A 23,874-nucleotide genomic window follows, 5' to 3' on the forward strand; every position below is an offset into this window, starting at 1 on the left:
TGAATGAATGAATGAATGTCTTGAAATGAAGAGTTGGGTAGACCTAGGTTTGGATCCTGCCCCCACCAGTTTTTGGCTGGGTGACCTTGAGCAGATAACTTAATGCAGCAGTTCTCAACCTGTGGGTCGAAACCCCTTTGGCGGTCGAACGACCCTTTCACAGGGGTCACCTAAGACCATCCTGCATATCAGGTATTTACATTACGATTCATAACAGTAGCAACATTATGGTTATGAAGTAGCAACGAAAATAATTTTATGGTTGGGTCACAACATGAGAAACTGTATTTAAAGAGCCAGAAGGTTGAGAACCACTGACTTAATGCCTCTGAACTTCAGTTTCCTCATCTGTCACACTAAGATGATACGTCATGGAGTTGTGAGGAGCAAACGAGGTGAATCAATGGAAAGACCTAGAATCATGCCTGACATTTAGGACTCCCTAAATTATAACTTCTGATTATTTGCACTAAACATAGAGTGATTGGGTCACCCTCTAACCTTGCACTTCAGCACACATTTACTGAGCAGCTGGGATGTGCCAAGCATTGCCGAGGCCCAGTCTCTTCTCTCAGGTTGCTTATAGTTTGATGGACACACAGCCTTGAAATATCACTGAGAGAGCTCATAACAGCCGTCACTGAGAGCACAAAGGGCTGTGGGAAAGGTCCTCTCTGCCCTGGGCTGCAGGTCAGGGAAGGCTTCCTGGAGGAGGAGTTTCCCTTGGTAAACATCCAGCATGGGCAGAGAAAACATGGCAAGGACATGAATGGCTTGCTTGGGGGACACTCGGAGTCCAGTCGAGCAGTCCTCTCTAACTGCCCGGGCACAAACAGCATCCTCTCCACTCTGTTACTCCCTCCCCGCAACATTGCTCCATTTTGCTGCCCTGTCACCTCTTGTCCTAATATGTAGTGACTTGATTTTGTGTTTCCTGCCTAGCTCTCTCTACCAGGACATCAGGCCCACGAGTGCAGTGTCATAGCTTTGTGTCTCCTGCCAAATTCATACGTTGAAGTCCTAACCCCCAACACCCCAGGGTGTGACCCTATGGGGAGAAAGGATCTTTTCAGAGGTAAGCACGTTAAAGGGAGGCCATTTTAACCTGATCCACTATGACTGGTGTCCTTAGGAAGAGGGGAAATTTGGAGGCAAACACACAGGCACTGGGAGAATGCCATGTGCAGATTGCGGTTATGCTGCCGTGAGCCGAGGAACCACCAGACGCTGGCGAGAGGCTGGGCACAGATCCTCCCTCACAGCCCTCGGAAGGAACCGGCCCTGCTGACACCCTCACCCTGAACTTCCAGCCTCCACAACTGCGAGACAATACATTTCTGTTGTTTCAACTCCGGGTCTGTGGTACTTTGTTATGGCAGCCTGAGCAAGCTGGAATAGGCCCAGCCTTCTTTTTCTTTTTTGTATTATCACTCGGGGGCCCGGCATTGAGTAGGTAGCACAGTTCATAGCTCTTGAATGAATGGGCTTTGCTTGTGACGGGCAGGAAGTGAAGGCAATGAGGGGAAAATGAGCGAGAAGGTGAAGGGTCCTGAGTGTCAGGGTGAGTTTGGACTTGCCCTGCATGGGCGATGGGGAGCCACTGAAGGTGATTTAGAAGGCTCCTCCGGCCTCATTGCGCAGGCTGGACGCAAAGAGGCCAACTTGAGGCAGGGAGAATAGGGCAGCACTGAACTGTTGTACACGTGGGCAGTGATGAGGGCCACCTCTTGGGTGACAGTGCAGGTGGAGTGGAGGACCTGCAGGGAGGGCGAAGGTGTGGTGCAGATGAGGGGCGGGGGGAGGGTCTGGTGTTTTCAATCTCCTCCAAGTCTCACCTGCTGCCTTTCTGGTCTTCTTTCCCAAGGACCTTTTGCCTGCTCCTTTGATCATTTGCCTGATCAAATCCCAGCTTTCTCTTGCCCAATGTGCAAAGCTCATGGGACTTTGGGGGTGGGGGCTCTCAGATCCCCCCTTGGGGGTGTGGGGAAGAGGGCTGTCTTCAAACTGCTCACCGTCTGTGGACAGAGTCCTAAAACCGGTGCTAATGGAGCTACCCCAGAGCACACAGTCGGGTGGAGGAGACACATCCCTATCTGATGGAGGAGATAAGATCTGTGGCTTGGGAGAGACCCCGTGTATGACTGGGAGCTCCTATAAGAAGCTGCTGCTAATACGAGGCCTGGGAGGGCTTCCTTAAGAAGTGGGCTTGCAGGAAGTTTGGGGAAGGAGGGGGTACTAATATGGTGGAGGGGAGGAGGAGTGGGCAGAGCAGGAAAAGGACTAAGTAGTCACGCTGTCCTTTCCAGTCCCAGGGGAGCTAGCTCAGTGTCCAGACACACAGGTGAATATGTGACCAGCACAGCCTTTCAGTGGGCTAACTAGCCATCACGAATCACCCACTTTTAGCCGAGAAAAAAAGACTGTTGCCAGGGAACAGGAATAGCTTCTAAAGCCTGCCTTCATTCCTGCTGCCCCTCTTTCCCCAAATGTCTCAGCCCGCCCTGGGCCTGGAAGGCAATGCATGCCCACAGCGCTCTCTGCTGGGCAATATCAGAACAGCACTGGAGGGTCTGAGTGTCAAGGCATTTGTGCAAACAGCCCCTGGTTTCCTGCCCTGGGGAAGCCCCAGACGCTGCAGCCAGACAGGAACCCGGTCAGTGCCTGCAGGGTCCATATCTGCAGCCTGGAGATCTTGGAGCTTAGGGGTAGTGTAGGGAATAGTGAGTTCTGCTTGGGGGAGCTGAGGGAGCCATCCATCATAGACAACGTCCCTCCCCCCAGATATGATCGGGGTCTTAGGAGCTGGGGTAACAACATCCTGAGTCCCCAGGCCCCCACCCCCAGGCTAGGAGAGGGTGCCTCCCAGCAGAGTACCGGTGTCTCATTATATCATGGAAGACATTTCCCTTTCTTCCTCCACCCCTGGACCTGGGGTGGCTGGACTTTGGGTGGGTGGTCTGGATGCTTCCAGGAAGGATTCATGGTTGGCAGATTCTAGGTCAGTGATGGCGAACCTTTTGAGCTCGGCGTGTCAGCATTTTGAAAAACCCTAACTTAACTCTGGTGCCGAGTCACATATAGAAATTTTTTGATATTTGCAGCCATAGTAAAACAAAGACTTATATTTTTGATATTTATTTTATATATTTAAATGCCATTTAACAAATAAAAATCAACCAAAAAAATGAGTTCGTGTCATAGGTTCGCCATCACTGTTCTAGGTGGTGCTCAGGTGGGGACGGGGACGAGGACAACTGCTGCTGGGTGGCAGACCCAGAGAGCCACAGAGCGAGGCTGGACTCAGCCCCCATTTCAGACCAGAGCAAAGATTACTTGAGCCAAGGGAGCCCAGGCTTCCCCGGGGGCCAGCCATGACTGGAGCAGACTGACCACCATAGGACAGAGGTGCAGGAGACCCAGAGACCCAGACCACCGGGGTCACTTCATTCGCTCCTTCTAGAATTTCCAGTGCGGAGTCCCTGCTTTTCTGAGCATGTTTTGCATGGTGTGAAGGTCTAGGAGACCCTTATTGCCATCCCAGCAGGACACACACACACACACACACAAACACACACACACGCACACGGCGTGTACAGGATGCACAATGGGAGAAGAGAACAAAGAAACGAGTTTCTTACAAAAGTGGAGGTCGTACCAGCTCCTGTACGTCAGTGAGGTGTTGAAAGGACTTCAGGTCCTCCAGCAGCCCAGAGCTGAGGGGCGGGGCGGGGGTCAGAGAAAGGACTTGTCCATCTCAGTGAAAGCCATCTCGCGGCGAAGATCACCCACGAGGGCCACGCCTGCGCACAGTATCTCACTGTGACCTTTTAGCCTCAGCCCCCTGGGTCCCCGAATGATTCTTCTCCGGGCTGGTAGCACATCCAGGCAATGTTTTGGGCCTGTGGGGAATTCCTATCTCCCTCATTGTTCGCCCTGAAGGCTGCAAAGTGAGGGTTGATTTTGAGGAAACAAGGTGAGCTGCCGAAGGATTTCCAGATGAGCCTCGTGTTTGATTTTGAGATCAGCGTGTGTGGGAGGCAAACTGGTGACTGGGGATGATTTGCACATAAGCATACTTTGTGATCACTAATTGCTTCTGAGAAACATCCCAACTGTGGGAAGCAGCTCCGCCAAGACACTGGAGCACGTGCTGCCAGGGCCCTGCAGCCCCCTCAGCTTATCTCCCCTCTGCGCGTGGGCTGGCCGCCGGCCAGGACCTGTGCGTCTCTGCCCGGGGCTTTCTCTAACCGCAGGGACCAGCTCGGCTGCTGCGCCGCCGGTGGCAGCCAGAGCGCCCCGGAATGAATGGCCTGGGTGAGCCTCACCCAGTGACTGGGTGGAATGGGTAGTCCCCACCCCCATTCCTTCCCAGGGAGTTCCCCAGGGATGGAGGTGCACACCCATGGGAGTGACCTGCTAGTGACACGCCCTTTATCGGTGTCGCTCCTGTCGCTGTTCCACGGCCTCACTTGCCTTGGAGTGTTTCCTGGGGTCACACAACACACCATCTGCACCGAATCCTTATCGCGGGCTCTGCTTCTGGGGGAACCACTGTGACCAACTTGTCCCGATTTCCCCCGGATCACCCCAGTTTTAGAACTGGAAGGTCCCACATCCTGGGACCTCCCTACCTCAGTCCCTGGGGAAATCCAGACCAAGTCAGGTGTGACCCCATGGGCGAGCCGATGGCTGGACCCCTCGTCTAAAGCCAAGTCTGAGCTCTGAGAACAGAAGAGCAGACACATGTGTAATTTTGTCACATCATCACGTTCAACGGTTTTTATGAGCTAAAAGCCTATACGAGAACAGTAGCCACCACTTACAAATAAGCCATTCCTCTGAGCACACACACACTCACGCGGCCCGGGGTAGGATTTGCCAGTTATCGGTGGACATTAGCTGACTGATGTCCAGGCCTTCCACGATGCCCACCTAACTGGCTACCGGGCAGGAAGGCGAGGTGTATTCCAAGACCAAGTGTCACAGGCTCCAGGGGGACATTACAGGGGAGCAGGCAAGGGGGCGGGGAGCACATTGTAGGCACTTGAGGCTCCGAGGGGGACAAGCACCGGCCATGCCACTTGAGCCAAAGCCACCTGGGCAAATAGAGAAACTGCACTGCGTGTGTCACCACAGGCGACCACATGGAGACAGGCGCTTTGCCTTGGGAAGCGGCGAGAAGCTCACGACGGCCGGTTCCAGCCGAGGAGGTTTGCAGCATGAACAGGGGAAAGCCGGCTTCGTAGGTGACCCGGGAGATGGCGCTGCTCCGAGGCTCAGGTCACCAGGCTGGGGCCGGCCGAGTGCGGGGTTCAGGGAGCCCCATAGTAGGGGCCAAGGCCTGGCCAGGAGACGCTGCTGAGCTCCCGACCTCAGGGGAGACCTCAGCCGAGCAGATCACCCAGCTGCAAAGGGCTGCCCACGCCCCTGCCCCTCTGGTTTTTACACGGCGGGCGCTGCGGAGCGTGCTGCAGCCCCGGAATGCGCCCATTCTTTTTTTGTTGATTTCTCTAGGCCCTGCTAGAGAAGTGGGGAACAAGATCTCCCAGATGCCATGGCAATGAACACACAGCCCATTCCCCGGGTAGCACTGCCCTTCTCTTCCCTTCCCAGGGCTCTCAGGTTGTGGGATGCATTTGGGTCTGGGGGCCACTCGGAGACGGTCCAATATGCTGTAGTGAGAGGCGGCATTTGGGCTCGGCAATGGGGGGTGCTGGAGTGTCCCACAGGTTCCAGGCAGGGGCACAGGGCGGCCCGTCGCCAGGGGTGTTCCTCTGCACCTTTGGGTGTTGGGCGGGAGAGCCAGGGAGTGCGGAGGTCAGCAACTTGCTTGTGCATCAAAGTTGTCCAGCCCTCCAGCCACTGCTACCACTGAGGATGCTCCCTGTGAAGGGGGGTGGTGTGCCCTCGGCCTTGCGGGGTTTCTCGGTTACCCCTTCCAGGTGTCTCATTCCACACTGGGCAGGTGCCGGGCCATCCTGAGCCCCCAGTCATGGTCCACACTGAGCCGGGACACCAGGATCAGGTTAACTGGGAGGCTGGACAGCCTGGTCCAACCTGGTCGTGTTAGAGGGGGAAAGAGGCCCAGAAAGCAGATGTGACTTGTTCAAGGTCACCCAGGCAATTAGAGCAAGTCCATGGTCACGAAGAGGAAAAGAGCTCAGAGGCTGGGAATCGGGGAAAGTCAGAGTAGGGGGAAGCCCCAGCTCCAGGACACCCAGAGAGGAGGTGCCACTTGCCTGAACTAGTGCCAGGTGTGTGAACCATCGGCCTGACAAGCTTCCCATTAACGAATGCCACGCCCCTCCCTCCTTACTCTGGGGCTGGGGCTGCTGCTGCACAGCTGCAGTGTGTTATTTTGGTGGTGGGAGTGGGGGGAGAAGGTGGGGAGGGAGATGACAATGCTGTCCTCACACCTGCTCAAGGCCTTGAGCAAGACAGCCTGTAGCCCTTATCCCTCTGGGGGGTGCTGACATTGAGCCAACATCCCCTTCTGGCCTCGTGTCCCGCCTGGGGTGGTGGGAGCCACTGGGTTAGTGACTGCCCAGAGGGTGAGAACAGAACAGTGAGCCAAGCAGCTGGCGGGATTTATATGAAGGAAGTCTCCAGCCCCATCCCCTCCCTTGGGGATGGATCCAGCTTTATGTGAGGGCCTCGAGGGGCTGGTGCAGAGAGGTGCCTGGGAGAGTTTGCAGCTCAGCAGGTGGTCAGGGAGGGCTCTTGGGGGGGGGGGTTTGCGTGGTACCACTTCCTGTTGGGGCTGACTTTTCTCCAGCCTGGTGGGTGTTGGGCTGGACCCCTCCGCTCCCTCAGCTCCGGCTGAAGACGGGGCATTTCTGAGTCTTCCTGAGGCTGAGACTGCGCCAGAGTCCACGTGCTCCACAGGTCTGCATGGGGCCCTCCAGATCTCTGGAAGTGGGAAGCTTGTGCCAGGGCTGTGGGGCCTGATGGGGCCACTCGATGAGGCGAGATTAAGGCCTTGGGGAGGGGTGTGAGCTCGGGGTGTGCGGACTCAGCCCGGGGCCCCAAGCTGGTGGGCTTCCTTGGTGAAGTCCAGACCTGCCTCCAGGGGGATCTGTGGGGCAGAGATCACTGGGCAGCAGCCAGGAGGGAATCTGAGGCTGCAGTGCGGATGTTACCACATGGCACCACCAGGTGGGCCTGGGAGCAAGTCCCCAGGGCCTCTCTGCCTTGAAGCCTCAAGAGTCTTCCATGTCATTGAGTAGATCATGTCTCCTGACTGGAGCTGCTGCCCCAAATGCACTGCAGCCAAGCACGGTTCCCTGTTGCAAAGAAGGCCGCGTCCCGCACAGTGTGACACGGCTGGATGGCGCCCCCCGTCCCAGAATGCAGCTGACACAGGGTGCCTCTCTGCCCCTCAGCCCGAGTGGGTAGAGTTTGCATTACGTCCTTCCCGAAAGTGTGTAAATTACTTAAGCTGCTGTCTGGTCTCTCCACTGACTTCTGTGACTCCATCTATTCTTTTGGGACTGTGTTTGCACGGACAGCCATTCAATTCTAACACCCCGCTTGCAGGGTGTCTCCCCCTGTCCTGCTCACCTGCTCTTCTTAGCCAGGAACTCACACATCCACACTAAATACACGAAGGGCTTCCAGGCCGGAGGAAAAGGCCCCGGTGATCCTTCTACCCAGTGTTGGGGAGGATGGTTCTCCAGTGGGTTTGTAAGCGTGACTTAGGGGTCCTGGGCTGTCACCATGGAGACGAGTGCCTAGCCCACAATGCAGCAGGCCGAGGTGGTCTCTCCGGCCTGGCTACAAGCTTGTAAATCTGGTGACTTGCAGTTTTGGGGTTTGCTCCTTCACCCTTTTATTTGAGGGGACACTGACCACGTGCTCCTCCTCCTGGGGGATCCCAGGTTTAAGTTGTGCTCCCTCTCTACCCCCAGTGGCTGTCACCCCCACAGCAGCCCACAGTCCAGGCAGAAAGGAACCTTTGACCCTTCTAGATCTCTAGTCCAACCTCACCTCACCCACTGATCTTACGGGGGTCGGGGAGTGGGGAGGAGAAGGGGGAAAACTGAGGCCCAGACAGGGGGCACGGTCTGGCCTTCCGGTGCACAGCTGGTGGTAGCAAAGTTGGGATGGAATTCAGGCCTCCTGACCGCTAGTCCAGGGCTCTTTCTAGCAACCAATATATTATAGCGTCCAAAGCTCCCCCCCCAGGCCCACAGGTCCCCGCCCGCCTCCCCTGCCCCAACCCCCTACACATAATTCGGGTTATAGCAGAGCATATTGAACTCCAGGCTCTCGTCCCAGTGCCGCAGGAGCACGAACAGCTGCAGGGCGGCGGCCTTGAGCGTGCCTCGCGTGCGGCCCTCCGGCACCTCCTGCTGCTCCAGCCATGCGCTGGCCTTGGCGGCCACCAGCTCCCACTCAACAAAGTAGGACGCCGAGCTGTGCTCCAGCCACGCCAGGGCCACCACTGTGGCCCACAGCTTCCCTGTGTGTTCTGTCACCGCGCTGAGCTCCCAGCTCGCCTTGTCCCCTGCCAGAGGCTCCTCGGAGAAGGTGTCACAAGAGGGGTGCCGAGACGAGGGGCTGGTCTTAGACGCGGGCTGGCGGGCTGTGAGGGACACTCGGTGGCAGGTGAAGGGCGAGGTCCACTTGAGCTTGTCCATAGGGATGTGGATGGCCTCGCAGAAGGCCTGGTTCATCAGGAAGGCTCCGGAGGCCAGCTGCAGAGACACCTGTGGGTGCGGGAGCCCCTCAGTGGGCCTCCAACTTTGTAGGCGGTGGAGCCCCAGGCCATGCAAAAGTCTGGGTCCACACAGCCCACCATTCATCTTCCTGGGGGGTCTGTGGGGCACCCAGGCCCACTGAGCCGCTCCCTCCTTTATCCCACAGGCACTCCAAACTGATCACTCTGCAAGCCCAACGCGTCCCGCACAGTGTGACACGGCTGGACGGCGCCCCCCCCCCGTCCCAGAATGCAGCTGACACAGGGTGCCTCTCCGTCCCGCACAGTGTGACACGGCTGGATGGCGCCCCCCGTCCCAGAATGCAGCTGACACAGGGTGCCTCTCTGCCCCTCAGCCCGAGTGGGTAGAGTTTGCATTACGTCCTTCCCGAAAGTGTGTAAATTACTTAAGCTGCTGTCTGGTCTCTCCACTGACTTCTGTGACTCCATCTATTCTTTTGGGACTGTGTTTGCACGGACAGCCATTCAATTCTAACACCCCGCTTGCAGGGTGTCTCCCCCTGTCCTGCTCACCTGCTCTTCTTAGCCAGGAACTCACACATCCACACTAAATACACGAAGGGCTTCCAGGCCGGAGGAAAAGGCCCCGGTGATCCTTCTACCCAGTGTTGGGGAGGATGGTTCTCCAGTGGGTTTGTAAGCGTGACTTAGGGGTCCTGGGCTGTCACCATGGAGACGAGTGCCTAGCCCACAATGCAGCAGGCCGAGGTGGTCTCTCCGGCCTGGCTACAAGCTTGTAAATCTGGTGACTTGCAGTTTTGGGGTTTGCTCCTTCACCCTTTTATTTGAGGGGACACTGACCACGTGCTCCTCCTCCTGGGGGATCCCAGGTTTAAGTTGTGCTCCCTCTCTACCCCCAGTGGCTGTCACCCCCACAGCAGCCCACAGTCCAGGCAGAAAGGAACCTTTGACCCTTCTAGATCTCTAGTCCAACCTCACCTCACCCACTGATCTTACGGGGGTCGGGGAGTGGGGAGGAGAAGGGGGAAAACTGAGGCCCAGACAGGGGGCACGGTCTGGCCTTCCGGTGCACAGCTGGTGGTAGCAAAGTTGGGATGGAATTCAGGCCTCCTGACCGCTAGTCCAGGGCTCTTTCTAGCAACCAATATATTATAGCGTCCAAAGCTCCCCCCCCAGGCCCACAGGTCCCCGCCCGCCTCCCCTGCCCCAACCCCCTACACATAATTCGGGTTATAGCAGAGCATATTGAACTCCAGGCTCTCGTCCCAGTGCCGCAGGAGCACGAACAGCTGCAGGGCGGCGGCCTTGAGCGTGCCTCGCGTGCGGCCCTCCGGCACCTCCTGCTGCTCCAGCCATGCGCTGGCCTTGGCGGCCACCAGCTCCCACTCAACAAAGTAGGACGCCGAGCTGTGCTCCAGCCACGCCAGGGCCACCACTGTGGCCCACAGCTTCCCTGTGTGTTCTGTCACCGCGCTGAGCTCCCAGCTCGCCTTGTCCCCTGCCAGAGGCTCCTCGGAGAAGGTGTCACAAGAGGGGTGCCGAGACGAGGGGCTGGTCTTAGACGCGGGCTGGCGGGCTGTGAGGGACACTCGGTGGCAGGTGAAGGGCGAGGTCCACTTGAGCTTGTCCATAGGGATGTGGATGGCCTCGCAGAAGGCCTGGTTCATCAGGAAGGCTCCGGAGGCCAGCTGCAGAGACACCTGTGGGTGCGGGAGCCCCTCAGTGGGCCTCCAACTTTGTAGGCGGTGGAGCCCCAGGCCATGCAAAAGTCTGGGTCCACACAGCCCACCATTCATCTTCCTGGGGGGTCTGTGGGGCACCCAGGCCCACTGAGCCGCTCCCTCCTTTATCCCACAGGCACTCCAAACTGATCACTCTGCAAGCCCAACGCAACGCCTTCACTCCTAACCTGCCTCTTGTTCTGGGCAGGTGGCCCATCCCCGCCACTGAGACCGTCCTCGGCCATCAAGCCGGCTCTGGGCAGCTCACCGCCCTCTCCCACCCTCCGAGCCAATCAGTTTCCAAGTGCCAACAGATCTGCTTTCTAAACATCTCTGGAGTCCACCATCCACCTCCCCGCATTGTCCCTGCCTCTACCTCCTTCCTTCGCCCCCACCCCCTCATCTTCCCAGCACCCCAAGGGTCTGTAAGGCACAGATCATGTCACTCTCTGACGTCAGTTCAGTGGCGTCAGTTTTCTCTTAGAATAAGTCCCAACCATGATTTCCAAATCGCTGGTTCGTCCTCAACTTTTCCTCCTCAAGCCCCATTCCCCAGCCGCCGCTCTCTCTCCTCTCTAGGCTGCCAGCTATCACTCCTCAGCCTTCAGGTCTCAGCTTGACCTTTATGCTCCTCAGTAAGCCATGCGTCATTCCTCCCCGACCGACCAACCGACCGACCGACCGCCTGGAGAAGGTGCCCCACCCACCCAGCTCTGCCCCACCAACCCGAGCTCTCCTATCACAGCGGCCAAGGAGCAGAATTGCCTGGCTCCTTGTCTCTGTCCCCACTACAGTGCCATGAGCTCAGGGACTCTGCTCATCTGGTTCAAGGTTGTCTCCCAGGGCCTGGCACTGGGCCTGGCTCAACGGGTCCTTGTTGAGTGAACCCCCGCACAGCGCTCTGCCGCCCCGATGGCTGGAAAGGCTCCGTGTCGGTGTGCAGGGACTGGAGCTGCGCAGTGAAACTCCAACCATGTCCTTCCTGCCGGCACCTCTGCTCCCCATGACCCCTGGCCCGGAGGTGGCAGGCCACGCTCCCTGGCTCCTCAATTCAGAGATGTCCACGCCACACCTGGGCTTCCCACGCTGCCACAGCATGCTGGGGCGTCTGCAGAGCCGCTTCCCAAACACAGTGCATGCCCGTGGGGTGTGAATTTTACTCACCTGAGCGTCATTTCAAGGCTTATTGTTATGCATTGAAAATCAGACACATGTAGATGGTGGGGTAGAATGTGAAATTCCCGTGAATTTTTAAAAAGGCAGCCGATTGCCAAGATGCTGCTGCCGCTAGCTTTTAGCAACATTCCTAGACCCTGGGTGGGGGTCTCGTGCAGACCCCTCTGCCCTGCTGACTACGTGGGTGCGAGGCCTAGGTTTTCCTCCCTTGTTGGGGGGGGCTGGAAGGGGGCTCCTGGGAAGGCCCCTCTGTGGAGCAGCCGGCGCCTGGGGCACTCACCAGTGGGACGTAGTCGAAGCTCTGGCTCCCTGGCGTTGGCTCTGGAGTCTTGGTCAGCGGCTTGCCCAGGAAGCCCCTGGCTGCTTGCGTCAGCAGCCTGGACTTTTTGAGAGTCAGCCTGTGTGGGTGGAGCAGGGAAGAGCGGCCACAGCCACCCCGGTGGTGTCCCTGGTCATCCCACCCCCCGGTGCTCACTCAGCAGCCTCTGAAAGTCAGGCCAGAAGGGATCGGATAGGTGGCTTCCTCCAATCTCCTCATTTGACAGCTGGGGAAACTGAGGCCTGGCGGGGTGTGCATTTTCCCTGAGGCCCTCAGTGAGTTAGTAGCAACCTGGACGGGGACCAGGCTATTCTTTTTCAGGACGGTCTTTTAGCCCAGCGGTCAGCGTGTCTCAGGCTGGCCCTCCCAGGGGGTCGCATTTGCAAAGAGACCGCACTGTGGGAGATGAACCACCGAGGTGGGATTTCTGCAGTGGGATGCCTGGAGGGCAGTGATATCTCTGGATGGGGCCTTCTTGGCACGGTTTGGATTGTTCGTTTTTGTCTGAATGTCAGGCTGGGCCTGCCTGTGGCCTTCCAAGCCAGGGACAGCCCCTGGGAGACGGGTGGTGGTAAAGTGTCCCCCAAGGGAAAGCCCACGTACCTGGTTCCAAACAGGGTCTCAGAGGTCTTCAAGGAAGAAGGGGTGTTGGTGGCCAGGTCGAGCTGGGGACCTGGAGAGCCACACAGTGACAGTTGTTGCCTGACAGAGGACCCTGTCCAACCGCTCACTGCCCAGCTGGGGAAATGGAGGCCCAGAGAGGGGCAGGGGCTTGCCTGGTCCCTAGGGATCTAGGGGAACGTTAGGCTGCTTTCTGTTTATGACCCAGTTGGTATGGGGAGGAGTGAAATATATCGGCCCACGTGTAAGAAACAGGCCTCCAAGTGTCCTTGGCTGGTGGTCCCTGGCATCTTCTGGAAGGTTCCCTGTTGGGGCAGTGACAGCCTCATATTAAACCCTCTTGTCCCCGGATGGGGACATTGATTTTCCTTCCCTGGCACATTGCTAGAGGAATCTAGGCAGAGTGCGGTGGTGGAACGGTCAGCTAGAAACTGGGAGGCCGGATTCCAGGCCTGGCTTCATCACGGACTTGCTGTGTGACCTTGGGCAAGTCACTTTACTTCCCTGCGTCTCAGTTTCCTAGCCTTTAAGTTGGGGATATTCTATTTATCTCACACAGGGTTGCTTTGAGGAATAAGTGAGCCACTGAGGAATATGTTGGGCTAAGACACTCTCTTGACCCGAGGATCAACCACGATCACATCTACATTAAGGGGAGAGCCGGGTGTTGGTCCACATACCCTCAGAAGCAGCATACTTCTCCCCGCCCGGGGATGTGGCATTGCCGGAGGGCACAGCGGGGTTTTCCTCCACATCTGCAACAGAGGGAAGCCAGTGAGGCCTGCGCCCCCTGGCTCTCCCTTTCTCCTCTCTATTTATCTCGCACAGGGTTGCTTTGAGGAATAAATGAGCCACTGAGGACTATGTTGGGCTAAGACACTCTCTTGGCCCGAGGATCAACCATGATCACTATCTTCATCAAGGGGAGAGCTGGGTGATGGTCCACATACCCTCAGAAGCAGCGTACTTCTCCCCGCCCGGGGATGTGGCATTGCCGGAGGGCACAGTGGGGTTTTCCTCCACATCTGCAACAGAGGGAAGCCAGTGAGGCCTGCGTCCCCTGGCTCTCCTTTTCTCCTCTCCCACCCCTGCCAGGAGAGTGATGGCTGAATTCACAGAACCTGGGGGTGGGCTGGAGAGCAAGGTAAGTGTTCCATCCCTAGTTGGATGGGCCTTTGTCTTCAAGGTACCACCATTGCTCTGCCATAAGAGTCAGAATGCCTGGGTCCCGATCCCAACTCCCCCATGGACTAACTGTGTGACCCTGGCAAAGGGACTTCCTTCATAAGTTTTGATTGCAAATTAGGGATAACAGTATCGGTCCCACAGTATTAGAAGGATTCAGTGAGATACTTGGCTTATAGTAAGTGCTCAATGAAATCCTGAGCTACAGACCCATCAGGGAAGCAGGAGCAGGTCAGGGGCTGAGGGTGGGAGTTGGGGGTTGGGGAGAAGTGGGCATGAAGCACCAGGTCTATGTCTCATGGAGGAGGGTTTCATGCCAGCACTCTAGGAGGCACCAGAACATGGCTCTGAGCCTCAGTTTCCTCATCTGTAAAATGGGGTGATAATTACACAGAGTTTGTTCAAAATGTGTAATCAGGGTAGTTATTCTTAGGATCATTATTTCAAGAGATGGAGAGTGATGGGCAATCTATACTAATAAAAGGGTAATATACTAATTAGACCGGATAGACCGGACGTCTTCTGGATGTCCTTCCGGACAAAGCCGCGGCGGCTGCGAGGGCCGAGAGCAGGCGGCTGGCAGAGGCAGCAGCAGCGGGGTGGTGGGGGCAGCGCCTTCCCCTGATCGACCCGGTTGCTTCCTGCAGAGGTAGGACATCCCCTGAGGGCTCCTGGACTGTGAGAGGGGGCAGGCCGGGCTGAGGGACCCCCCCACCCCAGTGCACAAATTTTCGTGCACCAGGCCTCTAGTATACTATAAAAGAATAAACCAAATTATGGAAAAAGCTTCATGCACAATTATGTTCATCAGAGCCTCTGGTCCCCTATGAGATTGTCAGGAGCTCCATGAGGGCCAAGGAGCTCTGGTTATCACTAGGTGCTCGGGTGGAGTGGGGCAGTGTGGGAGTGAACTAGTGACTGAGGCAACCAGGAGGCAAATTAACCTGGTGGTTAAACTCCTGGGTTCTGGGGCCAGACAATGCCTGAGTTTAAGTCTTGGCTCTACCTTATATCAGCTGTGTGATCTTGAGTAAGTCACTTAACCTCTCTGAGCCTCAGTTTTCTCATCTCTTAATGGGGACAATAAAATAAACCAAATCAGATGATTATGAGGAGCCATGGATAATTGGGACAGTGCCCAGCACACAGGAAACTCTCAGTACGTGTTAGCGATTATCACCCTTGGGGAGGGCAAGTGCTTGGGATAGAGGAACAGCTTAGATATAATAGACACTTGGGTCTGAATCAGAGGACAATTGAAAAGAAGGGATTTTCGCCCAGCCGGCGTGGCCCAGTGGTTGAACATTGACCTATGTACCAGGAGGTCACACTTCGATTCCAGGTCAGGGCACATGCCTGGGTTATGGGCTCGATCCCCACTGCGGGGTGTGCAGGAGGCAGCCGATTGATGATTCTCTCAAGTCATCATTGATGTTTCTATCTCTCTCTGCCTCTCCCTTCCTCTCTGAAATCAATAAAAAAAAATGTTAAAAAACAGAAGGGATTTGTGATTTTGATGGAAGTCATGGGCCACCGCTATGGAGAAAGGAAGACATTTCCTCTAGACTTGAGGCTCAGCATGGCTCAGGGGAAGAGCAGGTTCCCAATTTTGGAGGCTCTGATGGAACCAAAGAGTTGGCACAACTCTTTAATTCTAAAGAGCTCCTCCACCAGCTTACCCACTGTTCCCTTTTAACCCATCAATGTCCGTAAGAACTTTCTAACCCTCAGGTTAAATTAAATTATGATCTGGGCGTCCTGGCTTGTGGCCAGGTGGGCCCTCCAGTGTCCTCCCTGTGCACAGAGCAGATCTTCACTGCACACCCGGGGGCGTGAAGAAAGGGGTTAGGACTGGTGCAGCTGTTAGGATGTCTTTAGAGCAGCGGTTCTCAACCTGTGGGTCGCGACCCCTTTGGTGGTCGAACGACCCTTTCACAGGGGTCGCCTAAGACCATCCTGCATATCAGATATTTACATGATGATTCATAACAGTAGCAACATTACAGTTATGAAGTAGCAACGAAAATAATTTTATGGTTGAGTCACAACATGAGGAACTGTATTTAAAGGGCCAGAAGGTTGAGAACCACTGCTTTAGAGGGACAGAAAGACATGCAGACATTCAGGACACAGAGAGTTGAAGCCTCCTGCGAATAGTGTAAAGTCACAAAAAGGCCAAACCACGGATCTTCAAGGACCAAGCTGCAGGCACAACGCAATCAGGTGAAGGCGGGAAGGAACGAGGCAGATGGCAGGACCCAAACGATGGACCTGCCTTGTTGCTCTCCACTTTCCCCTATTTATCAGGTTTTCTGGCATTGGACGCCTGGGAGGACTCAGAGGTTGGAGGCAGGGAATAGCCACCGGGGTTGGCGGACCTTCAGAGGGGAGAGGTGAAGGGATGGTGTGGGCACGCGGGCAGGGAGGCCAGGCTGCTCCTGGCTCCGAGAGGCTCTCTCAGCAACGCTGTGTTAAGGCAGCATGCTTGGGCCATGCTGCACCCCGCTGCCCATCTCAGGCCTCAGAGAGCCGGGGAGGCCTGGCCTCACCCTGGTCCTGCAAGGGCCCAAAGTGCAGACTCAGAGTGAGGCCTCCAGGGTCTTGGGCACGAGGATGCCATGACTCAGGAGCTCAGGATCCAGTACCCGCCCCAGGTGGTTCTTACTTAGGTTCTGAAATCTGCCAGGTCCTGCTGCCGAGTCTTCCGTGAACACGGACTGGGACCGACTGAAGCCAGCAGAGCTGCCCCTCCACTGTTGGTTCAGGGCCCGAGAGCTGGCCATCCGCAGTGCAGCACCTTCGTGAGGACAGGAGAAGGGGTCAGGTGGGTGCAACTGTGCCAGTCCTTTGCCTCCTTCCCAAGCTGGCAGGAAGGATTCTGGCTTCAGCCTGTCAATTATCCAAAGACAGGGAGGCATTGTACAAGGTGAGACCATGAGCTTTGGAGCCAGAATGACCTGGGTTTGAACCCCAGCCCATCTTTTAGTAGCTGGATGGGGTGCTAACCACTCTCAACCTCAATGTCCAGATCTGGAAAATGGGGATAATACCGACTTTGCTAGGTAAATACTGCTGCCGAGAGAGAATGTTCAGGAAGCAGCAGTGTTTTCTAGTTAGTCTAAAGGCTGGTTTTCTCACGAACACTCCATTTCCTTTCATTCCCCGTTGGCTGTCTCAAAGGCCCAGGTCCCATGCCCCCTGCCACAGGCAGATCCCTGCAGTCCCAGGGCATCACCAATGGGGGATGGATGGAAGAGAGAGGAAGCTACAGCACCCAAGTGTTGTTGTGGCCAAAGGTAAACTGAGTGGGGCAGGGGGCGTGAAAGGATTAAGGAAAAGACAGACAAGAGAATAATAGCTGGGTCTCGGTGGGACGCTGCCTCTCTAATGAGGAGACAACGCCAGCGCCCACAAGCCGTCTTTATTTTATAGCAGATGTCATGAGGCAAAGCAGGGGCGTGATCACGTTGTTTACAGCATTCTCGTGAGTTCCAACTCTACTCAACTACATGCATCTGAACTCTAGCACAAGGCACGTGGGGCTACGTGTTTGGACCATAGGTTCAAGCTTACAACCACAGCCGTTGGCTATAATTGTGCTGGGTGGGCCCTGCCCTCCAGCTGGGACTTGCACGTGGCAATGAGAGGACCCTGTCCTTTCATTAGTCCGAGGTTTGAACCTGGCCAAAACACCGTACCCGCGCCCCACAAAGTGTGTTTTGGGGAACCCACTCTATGAGAACACTAGTCTGTAAGTTATTCTTTAAAAAAAAAAGAAGAGTTCTATTGGGCAATAAATTTTGAAGAAGCTGCATACTATGGTCCATTCTCTGAGCCTCCTGATGTATATTAACATCCCAAAGGTTCCAAAGGCTCTGCTGTGAAGAAAGCTTTTGAGCTTTATTTAGTTCAGTGTTTCCTGAACTGGCATTTAGTTCAGTTTCTTCCTGATCTGATATTTCCTGTTAAACATTTTTTTTAAAAAAAATTGATTTATAGAGAGAGAGGAAGGCAGAGGGAGAAAGAGAGTGAAACATCAATGTGAGAGCAAAACCCTACTGGGGATGGAGCCCACAACCTGGGCATGTGTCCTGATTGGTGCATGGGATAATGTCCAACCCACTGAGACACACTGGCCAGGGCTGGGATTTCCTATTTTTGTGCTGAATGACCATTGATGGGATGGAGAACTAGGCTTCTAGTTTCCTGGATCACACTTTGGGAAGTGCTGAGCAGACCTTTGGGGATGGCGGGATGGTCTCCATACCTCCCAGACTGTGGCTACAGAGGCCAGGAGGATGGTCAGAGACGGGTGGGAGGGACAGACATCCTGAATAAGCATGTCACTCAGGATGACAAGGCTCAGTGAATAAGCATGGCCAGTGGAGCAACAGCCTGGCTGCTGGCCAGAGCCCGAACTGAGAACAGTGGTGACTATAAACAAAAGGGGTGCAGGGCACAGGAGGAAGGAGGAAAGGCACATTCTGTTTCCAAACACAATTCTTTCAGGAGGCCTGCTAAAAAAGACACTACAAAGAACAGGAAAAAGTAATTCAGGAGATGAAAAGAACAAGTAGTTCACAAACAGGTGAACAGCATCTCACCCAAAAACTAAAAACTAAAGAAATCCCCCAGAGAGAGTCTTTCCTCACTATCAGACTGGCAGGGTTTAGAAAGATGAACAACAGTCAGTGTTGGCGAGGGTGGGCATCGGAATAACTCTTGGGCCTTGGCCAGTTTGGTAACATCCAGCACAGTTTTAAACGGGCAATCTTGATACGCAATCTGACTTCTGAGAGTTCATTAACCCTGAGCAGATAACCAGACAGGTGCACAAAGATGTTCTTTGCAGCATCATTTATAATAGTCGAAAAGGAAATAAACTGAAGGTCTAATAATGAGGGGCTGATTCAGTAGGTTCTGAGAAACCTTAAGAGGCAGTTGGAGAGGAGCGGGGTGAGCAGAGACTCTGGAGCCAGATCCCCGGGGTTCAAAGCCTGTCTCTGCCTCTTCCTGCTGTGTGACCCTTAACCCCCTCTGCCTCTGTTTTCCCACCTTTAAAATGGGGGTAATAGTATCTGCCTTGCAGAGTTGTTCTGAGGACTAAATGATTATATATATATCTCCATCCATCTCATATCCATATATCTATTCCATCCCTGTCAAATTGACTATTACGATTAGTATTTTTCCGCATCAGGAAACACCGCAGCTGTTAAAATGATGGTAGAGATTCACCTTCCCACCCATATTTCGTAAGGAACAGCACACATTGATATGATCCAATTCATGCAAAATTATGTTTTTTTGATTTCTCTGTGGAGATATCCATAGAGAGAAGTCCGGAAGGGTGGTCACCAAGGAGGTAATCAGTACTCATCTCTGGATGACTGTCACTTCTAGTCACTTCTATTTATTTTCTGTCTTTCTACATTTTGGAATTTTCTACAGTGAGCACATATCATTGCCCTCGTTGGAAAACTTCAGTGAAGTCATGCTTATTTGGTGGGAATAAGGGAGTGGGGTGGTTTCACAGGTTTCTGTGCCTCGTGGTGGCTACACCATCTGCTTTTGGGGTCTTTATGCTTCTAGACCAGTGATGGCGAACCTTTTGAGCTCGGCGTGTCAGCATTTTGAAAAACCCTAACTTAACTCTGGTGCCATGCCACATATAGAAATTTTTTGATATTTGCAACCATAGTAAAACAGAGATTTATATTTTTGATATTTATTTTATATATTTAAATGCCATTTAACAAAAAAAATCAACCAAAAAAATGAGTTCACGTGTCACCTCTGACACGCGTGTCATAGGTCCGCCATCACTGTTCTAGACCCTTCTGTGCACCCCACCCTGCAAGCTCTGCCCCTTAAGGTCCCAGCCACCTCCTCCAGCCCCCGGGGGCTGCCTGGCCACCCCCCTGCCTTACCGGAGCTGGGGTAGGCCACCACGGTGGGCAGGTACAGCCTCTGGCTCACGTCCACAGGCACGTAGGCGGTGTACTTGCTGATGATGTTGCAGGCCTTGCTGGTGTGCACGGCGTTCACCTGGTAGCGGCGGCTGGATCCTGCGGAGGAAGAAGCTGGGGTCACTGTGTGGACTCAGAACATTCTCTCCCACACGGAAGCTCCGGAAGCCAGAGGGAAGGCTAGACCAGTGGTCCCATCTTTAGGATGAAATAAGGCCTTCAAATCAAGGGGTTTCCAACTTGCCGATTAAGAACATACCCCCCCCTCCCCCCCGCAAGATTGTTATCCTCCACTATCACTTCATACAATAAGGATGTTTTCATGTAAAAGAGGTAAGACATCTAAGACTAAAAAAGGCAGTTACTGCCCTTAAATAACTAGTGTTATTAAAGACAATCAAAGCCATCTGTGTTGTCTGCATTTCCTATTTTCAGTTCGTAGCTGCCTAATGAGACTCTTGCTGCAGGACTTCATAGTATCCTGGCTGAGTGTGGGCCACTGGTCCGGCCCATTGGACAATTTTGCAGCTTGGAAACCAGAGAGGGAGAGCGGCAGGCACAGGGTCACACAGCGAGGTAGTCGTGGATTGAGATTGGGACTTAGTGGTGGTCTGTTCCCAAAGCCCCAGCTCTTTCCACGCAGCAAGTTAGCAGTCTCTGCGGCTTGCCACGTCCAAAAGGCTGTGTGAGGAGCCGAGGACATGCAGAGGGGACACGTTTTGTAAACTGCAAGGTGAAGTGCTCGTGGGGAAAAAATAACATATTATGTAATGTTAAAATAAAAACCAAACAGAGATCAGCCTTGAAAATTCCCTGAGCAGGCAAAACCAGTTTCATTAAACAAACAAAGTTTAATTTAGCTCATTTTGCAAGACGAACGTGACCGGGGTCATTTCTTGCTTCTGCCTCTGAGACTTGAACTGTTTCCCAAGGTTACTGTAAGGTAACTGCTGAAAATTCCAACTTTATAACCAATTGCCATGAAGAATTAACTGTCACTGCTTCCTCACTCTATAAGCTGCTTTATGATAATACTAGAGGCCCAGTGCACAAAATTTGTGCACAGGTAGGGTGCCTAGGCCTGGCCAGAGATCAGGGCCGATCTGTGGAGCTACCGGCAGGGCGATCAGGGGGCCCCCGCTGGCACCTGCATTGGCTGGCCTGGGGCCTGTGGGCTGGGGGCAGCTCCTGCATTGAGCGTCTGCCCCCTGGTGGTCAGTGCGCATCATCATGACTGGTTGTTCCACAGGTTGGTCCGCTATTCAGTTGATTTGCATATTAGGCTTTTATTATATAGGATACCCCTGAGCTTCATTCCATGTGTTGGTTTGGGTACTCTTGATTTGCAAACTGTCTTTTCGGTGTGTGTGCAATAAGTTTTTTCTAATGACGACTTTACAATACAAATAATATAAATATAAATCATATTATGTAAATAAAGCATAAACTATAACAAATAATGGAAATATTTTCTATTTCGATCTTTGTCTAGTCTTCAAGTGGACTCCATCAGGATCCCAGGACTCACTTTTTAAGAAAAGTTTGCACCAATTCCTGAGCTAAATGAGCTCCCCCACCACCCTTGTTATACAATCTTTTGTATCCCTATATTTCTTCTTAATAGCACCTAGGGCAAATGCGGGCAATTAATAAGTCTATACTTATTTGATTAATGCTGGCTCTCCTGCTAGTCTGTGTCAAGCACTGGTAAGGGCAGGGATGCTCTGGTCACTGTGCTCAGCCCCAAGGCTGCCCCCCCCCGAAGATCTGCGTTCAGTAAGTGGCCTTGATGAGTGAGTGGACCGAGCAGGTCTAGGACAGTGGTTCCCAATGTGGGGCACACCCCCCACAGAGGGGCAATTTGTTTTGTAAGGGGGGTAATTTGAGAATGAGTGATTAACAGTGAATTTTTTGCATTTCTTATGGTTCTAAGGGCCTCATATACAGTATATAAGAATATATTGTGACTTGTTTATGCATTTCAGTTCTCTATTATATGTTTTGAAACTTTATTCTATTTTTCATAGCACTTCATATTATTATTATTATTATTTTTTAACAATTTCTTAGTGGTTTCTTCCTCAGTACTTCAACTGTCCTTTCACATTCTTTTATTTTTCTCTTTCATGGATGCCATATTCTTTGGAAGCTTGTTTAGACCAAGTTAATGGCCTTTTAGGCTTCCTCCAGGCGAATAGGAGTTCACTTTTTGAATAATAAGAATTATATGTCATGGGGTGGGGGCATCAGGATTTTAGAGACGCTTAGGTGGGGCGTGGCCAGAAAAAGGTTGGGAACCGCTGTCTAGTGGGGTCTGTGGGAAGGTAGGTGCGGTCCCAGAGGAGCAGAGTGGGTGGAATGGGGCTGTCCCCATTGTTCTGTCTTAGAGGGCGCTGTGGGGAGAAGGTTGGGAAGTGAGGAGGGTGGAGGACCAGAAGCAGAGGGCACGGAGGAGGGAGAGGAGAGGACAGATCACCTGGTGAGGGTGGGAGGGCTGGAGGAGCCAAGGGCTGGTGGGAAGAGGCAAGGGGATGGGGCAGATACCGGAGGGGATGGAGCCCTGGGCTGCGTGTGTGTGTGTGTGTGTGTGTGTGTGTGTGTGTGTGTGTGTGTAGGCACCTGGAAGCAGCGATGCTTTGGGGAGTTGAGCACACTGGGCGGTTGGGCGGTCTCGGAGGGCAGGAGGCGGGCGCAGGCCCGGGGCGCTCACCTTGCTCTATCTCGCCCTCGCGCTCCGCCAGCTGCTCGAAGTCACGGATGATGGCGCGGGCCGCCAGGTGGTGGAAGGTCTCCTTCCAAAGGTCAGCGTCGTGCGCTCTGCTCCGCTCGTGGCCCGGGGGCTCCAGCTCGAAGCTCACCTCCCATTGTAAACGCTGGCTGTCGCGCAGGCCCTTGACCACGGCCTTGCCCAGCACGGGGTCTGGGGTGGCTTGCCTGCCGGTGCTGGCCTGCGGCTCCCAGGCCGGGGAGGTCTGGGTCTCCAAGGAGGAGGGTTGATGGACCGGCTCTGTGGGCGGAGGGACGAGAGGACAGTGCTCTGAACTGGGGGACAGAGGGCCAGCCCCGCAGGGGACAGCATCCGTTCCCAGGGCCCAAACACCCCTAAGCAAACACAGTACAGCACCCCAGCCGCACGCCCAGGGATCTCGAAACTCCTTTCTTAGAACAGGTGGGGTGGCATGGGCTGGTCCCACCTCCCAGGAAGCCAGGACCTGAGGGGTCCAGTAGGATGGGGTGGGGCACTCCTCGGGGAGAATGTGCCGCAGGGAGGACGCGCGGTAGGGGACAGGTAGCCCAAGGGCCAGGTTGATTGGGAAAAGAGGGGTTGGTGAGGTCCTCAGGGAGAGAAGGGGCCACAGCAGACTCCCCCCAACCCCCAAAGGGCACGGCATCTGTCCTCTGGGCCTGTCATCTGAAGTCAGGCCATCGCCAAGGAGTCCTCCCTGTTCCCAGTCAGGCCCTGGGCCCTGAGGACACTTACCCTGGTCCCCAGGGCTGAGGCTGTCTGAGGCAGGCTGCAGGCTGTACCCAAGATCCAGCTCCCTCATGGGGCTCCAGGCCTGGGGCTCCTGGTCAGAGGGCACGAAGGGCTGGCAGCCTTGGGGCAGCAGAGAGGGCCTGCGGGCCCCTGGGCCCCGGAGTTTGGGGCCCTGGCACAGGTCCCAGCCACTGTTCAGGAAGGGCTAGGAAGGCAAGAGGAAGGTGAGGAGGCTGGGCCGCTCCCCTCCACCCCAGCTCCGCCTGTAGCACCCAAGGACAAACCACTTACTCTCCACTACCCATGAGAAATGTCAACATGAATAATCCCAAACCATGGATGAAGTCCAAACCCCGGAAGACCATGGAAAATCACATACCGTAGATAATCTACACTCACTTATTTTTGCCACAAAGTTTAAAACGTTTGTGTGTGTTTAAAATTAACCCTTTCCTTAGGCCTTCTCATAGGTCATGCTTAAAAGGTCTTTCCTACTAAAAAAAAAAAAAATTCCTGTAGAATTTTTGTGATATTTGTTTGTTTGCTTAAATCTTTGATTCACATGAAATTTATTTTTCTTGTAAGGAAATAGGAACCAGCCTTTTCGTTGGTTTTTTTGAATCCTAGCACTGTTTATTGAATACTGTTCATTTATGGAGTCTCTAGGGCAGCGGTTCTCAACCTGTGGGTCGCGACCCAAAGGTCGAATGACCCTTTCACAGGGG

General features: G+C 54.3%; 1 protein-coding gene across 1 annotated transcript in view; it reads right to left on the minus strand.

The window, feature by feature from the left end:
- Positions 1-4,761: 4,761 nt before the first annotated feature.
- VWA5B1 (von Willebrand factor A domain containing 5B1) overlaps positions 4,762-23,874 on the minus strand; it is a 45,086-nt gene continuing 25,973 nt past the window's right edge. The window contains exons 14-22 of the mRNA XM_014540331.1: positions 23,153-23,354; positions 22,382-22,678; positions 19,633-19,770; positions 16,368-16,499; positions 13,468-13,542; positions 12,500-12,569; positions 11,858-11,975; positions 9,898-10,380; positions 4,762-8,852 (exon numbers count right to left, since the gene is read on the minus strand). Of these exons, the coding sequence (XP_014395817.1) occupies positions 8,223-8,852; positions 9,898-10,380; positions 11,858-11,975; positions 12,500-12,569; positions 13,468-13,542; positions 16,368-16,499; positions 19,633-19,770; positions 22,382-22,678; positions 23,153-23,354 (2,145 nt within the window). The 3' untranslated portion in view covers positions 4,762-8,222. The remainder of the gene's footprint in view (positions 8,853-9,897; positions 10,381-11,857; positions 11,976-12,499; positions 12,570-13,467; positions 13,543-16,367; positions 16,500-19,632; positions 19,771-22,381; positions 22,679-23,152; positions 23,355-23,874) is intronic.

The sequence above is a fragment of the Myotis brandtii genome, unplaced genomic scaffold (genome assembly GCF_000412655.1).
Source record: "Myotis brandtii unplaced genomic scaffold, ASM41265v1 scaffold2414, whole genome shotgun sequence".
Classification (NCBI taxonomy): Eukaryota; Metazoa; Chordata; class Mammalia; order Chiroptera; family Vespertilionidae; genus Myotis; species Myotis brandtii.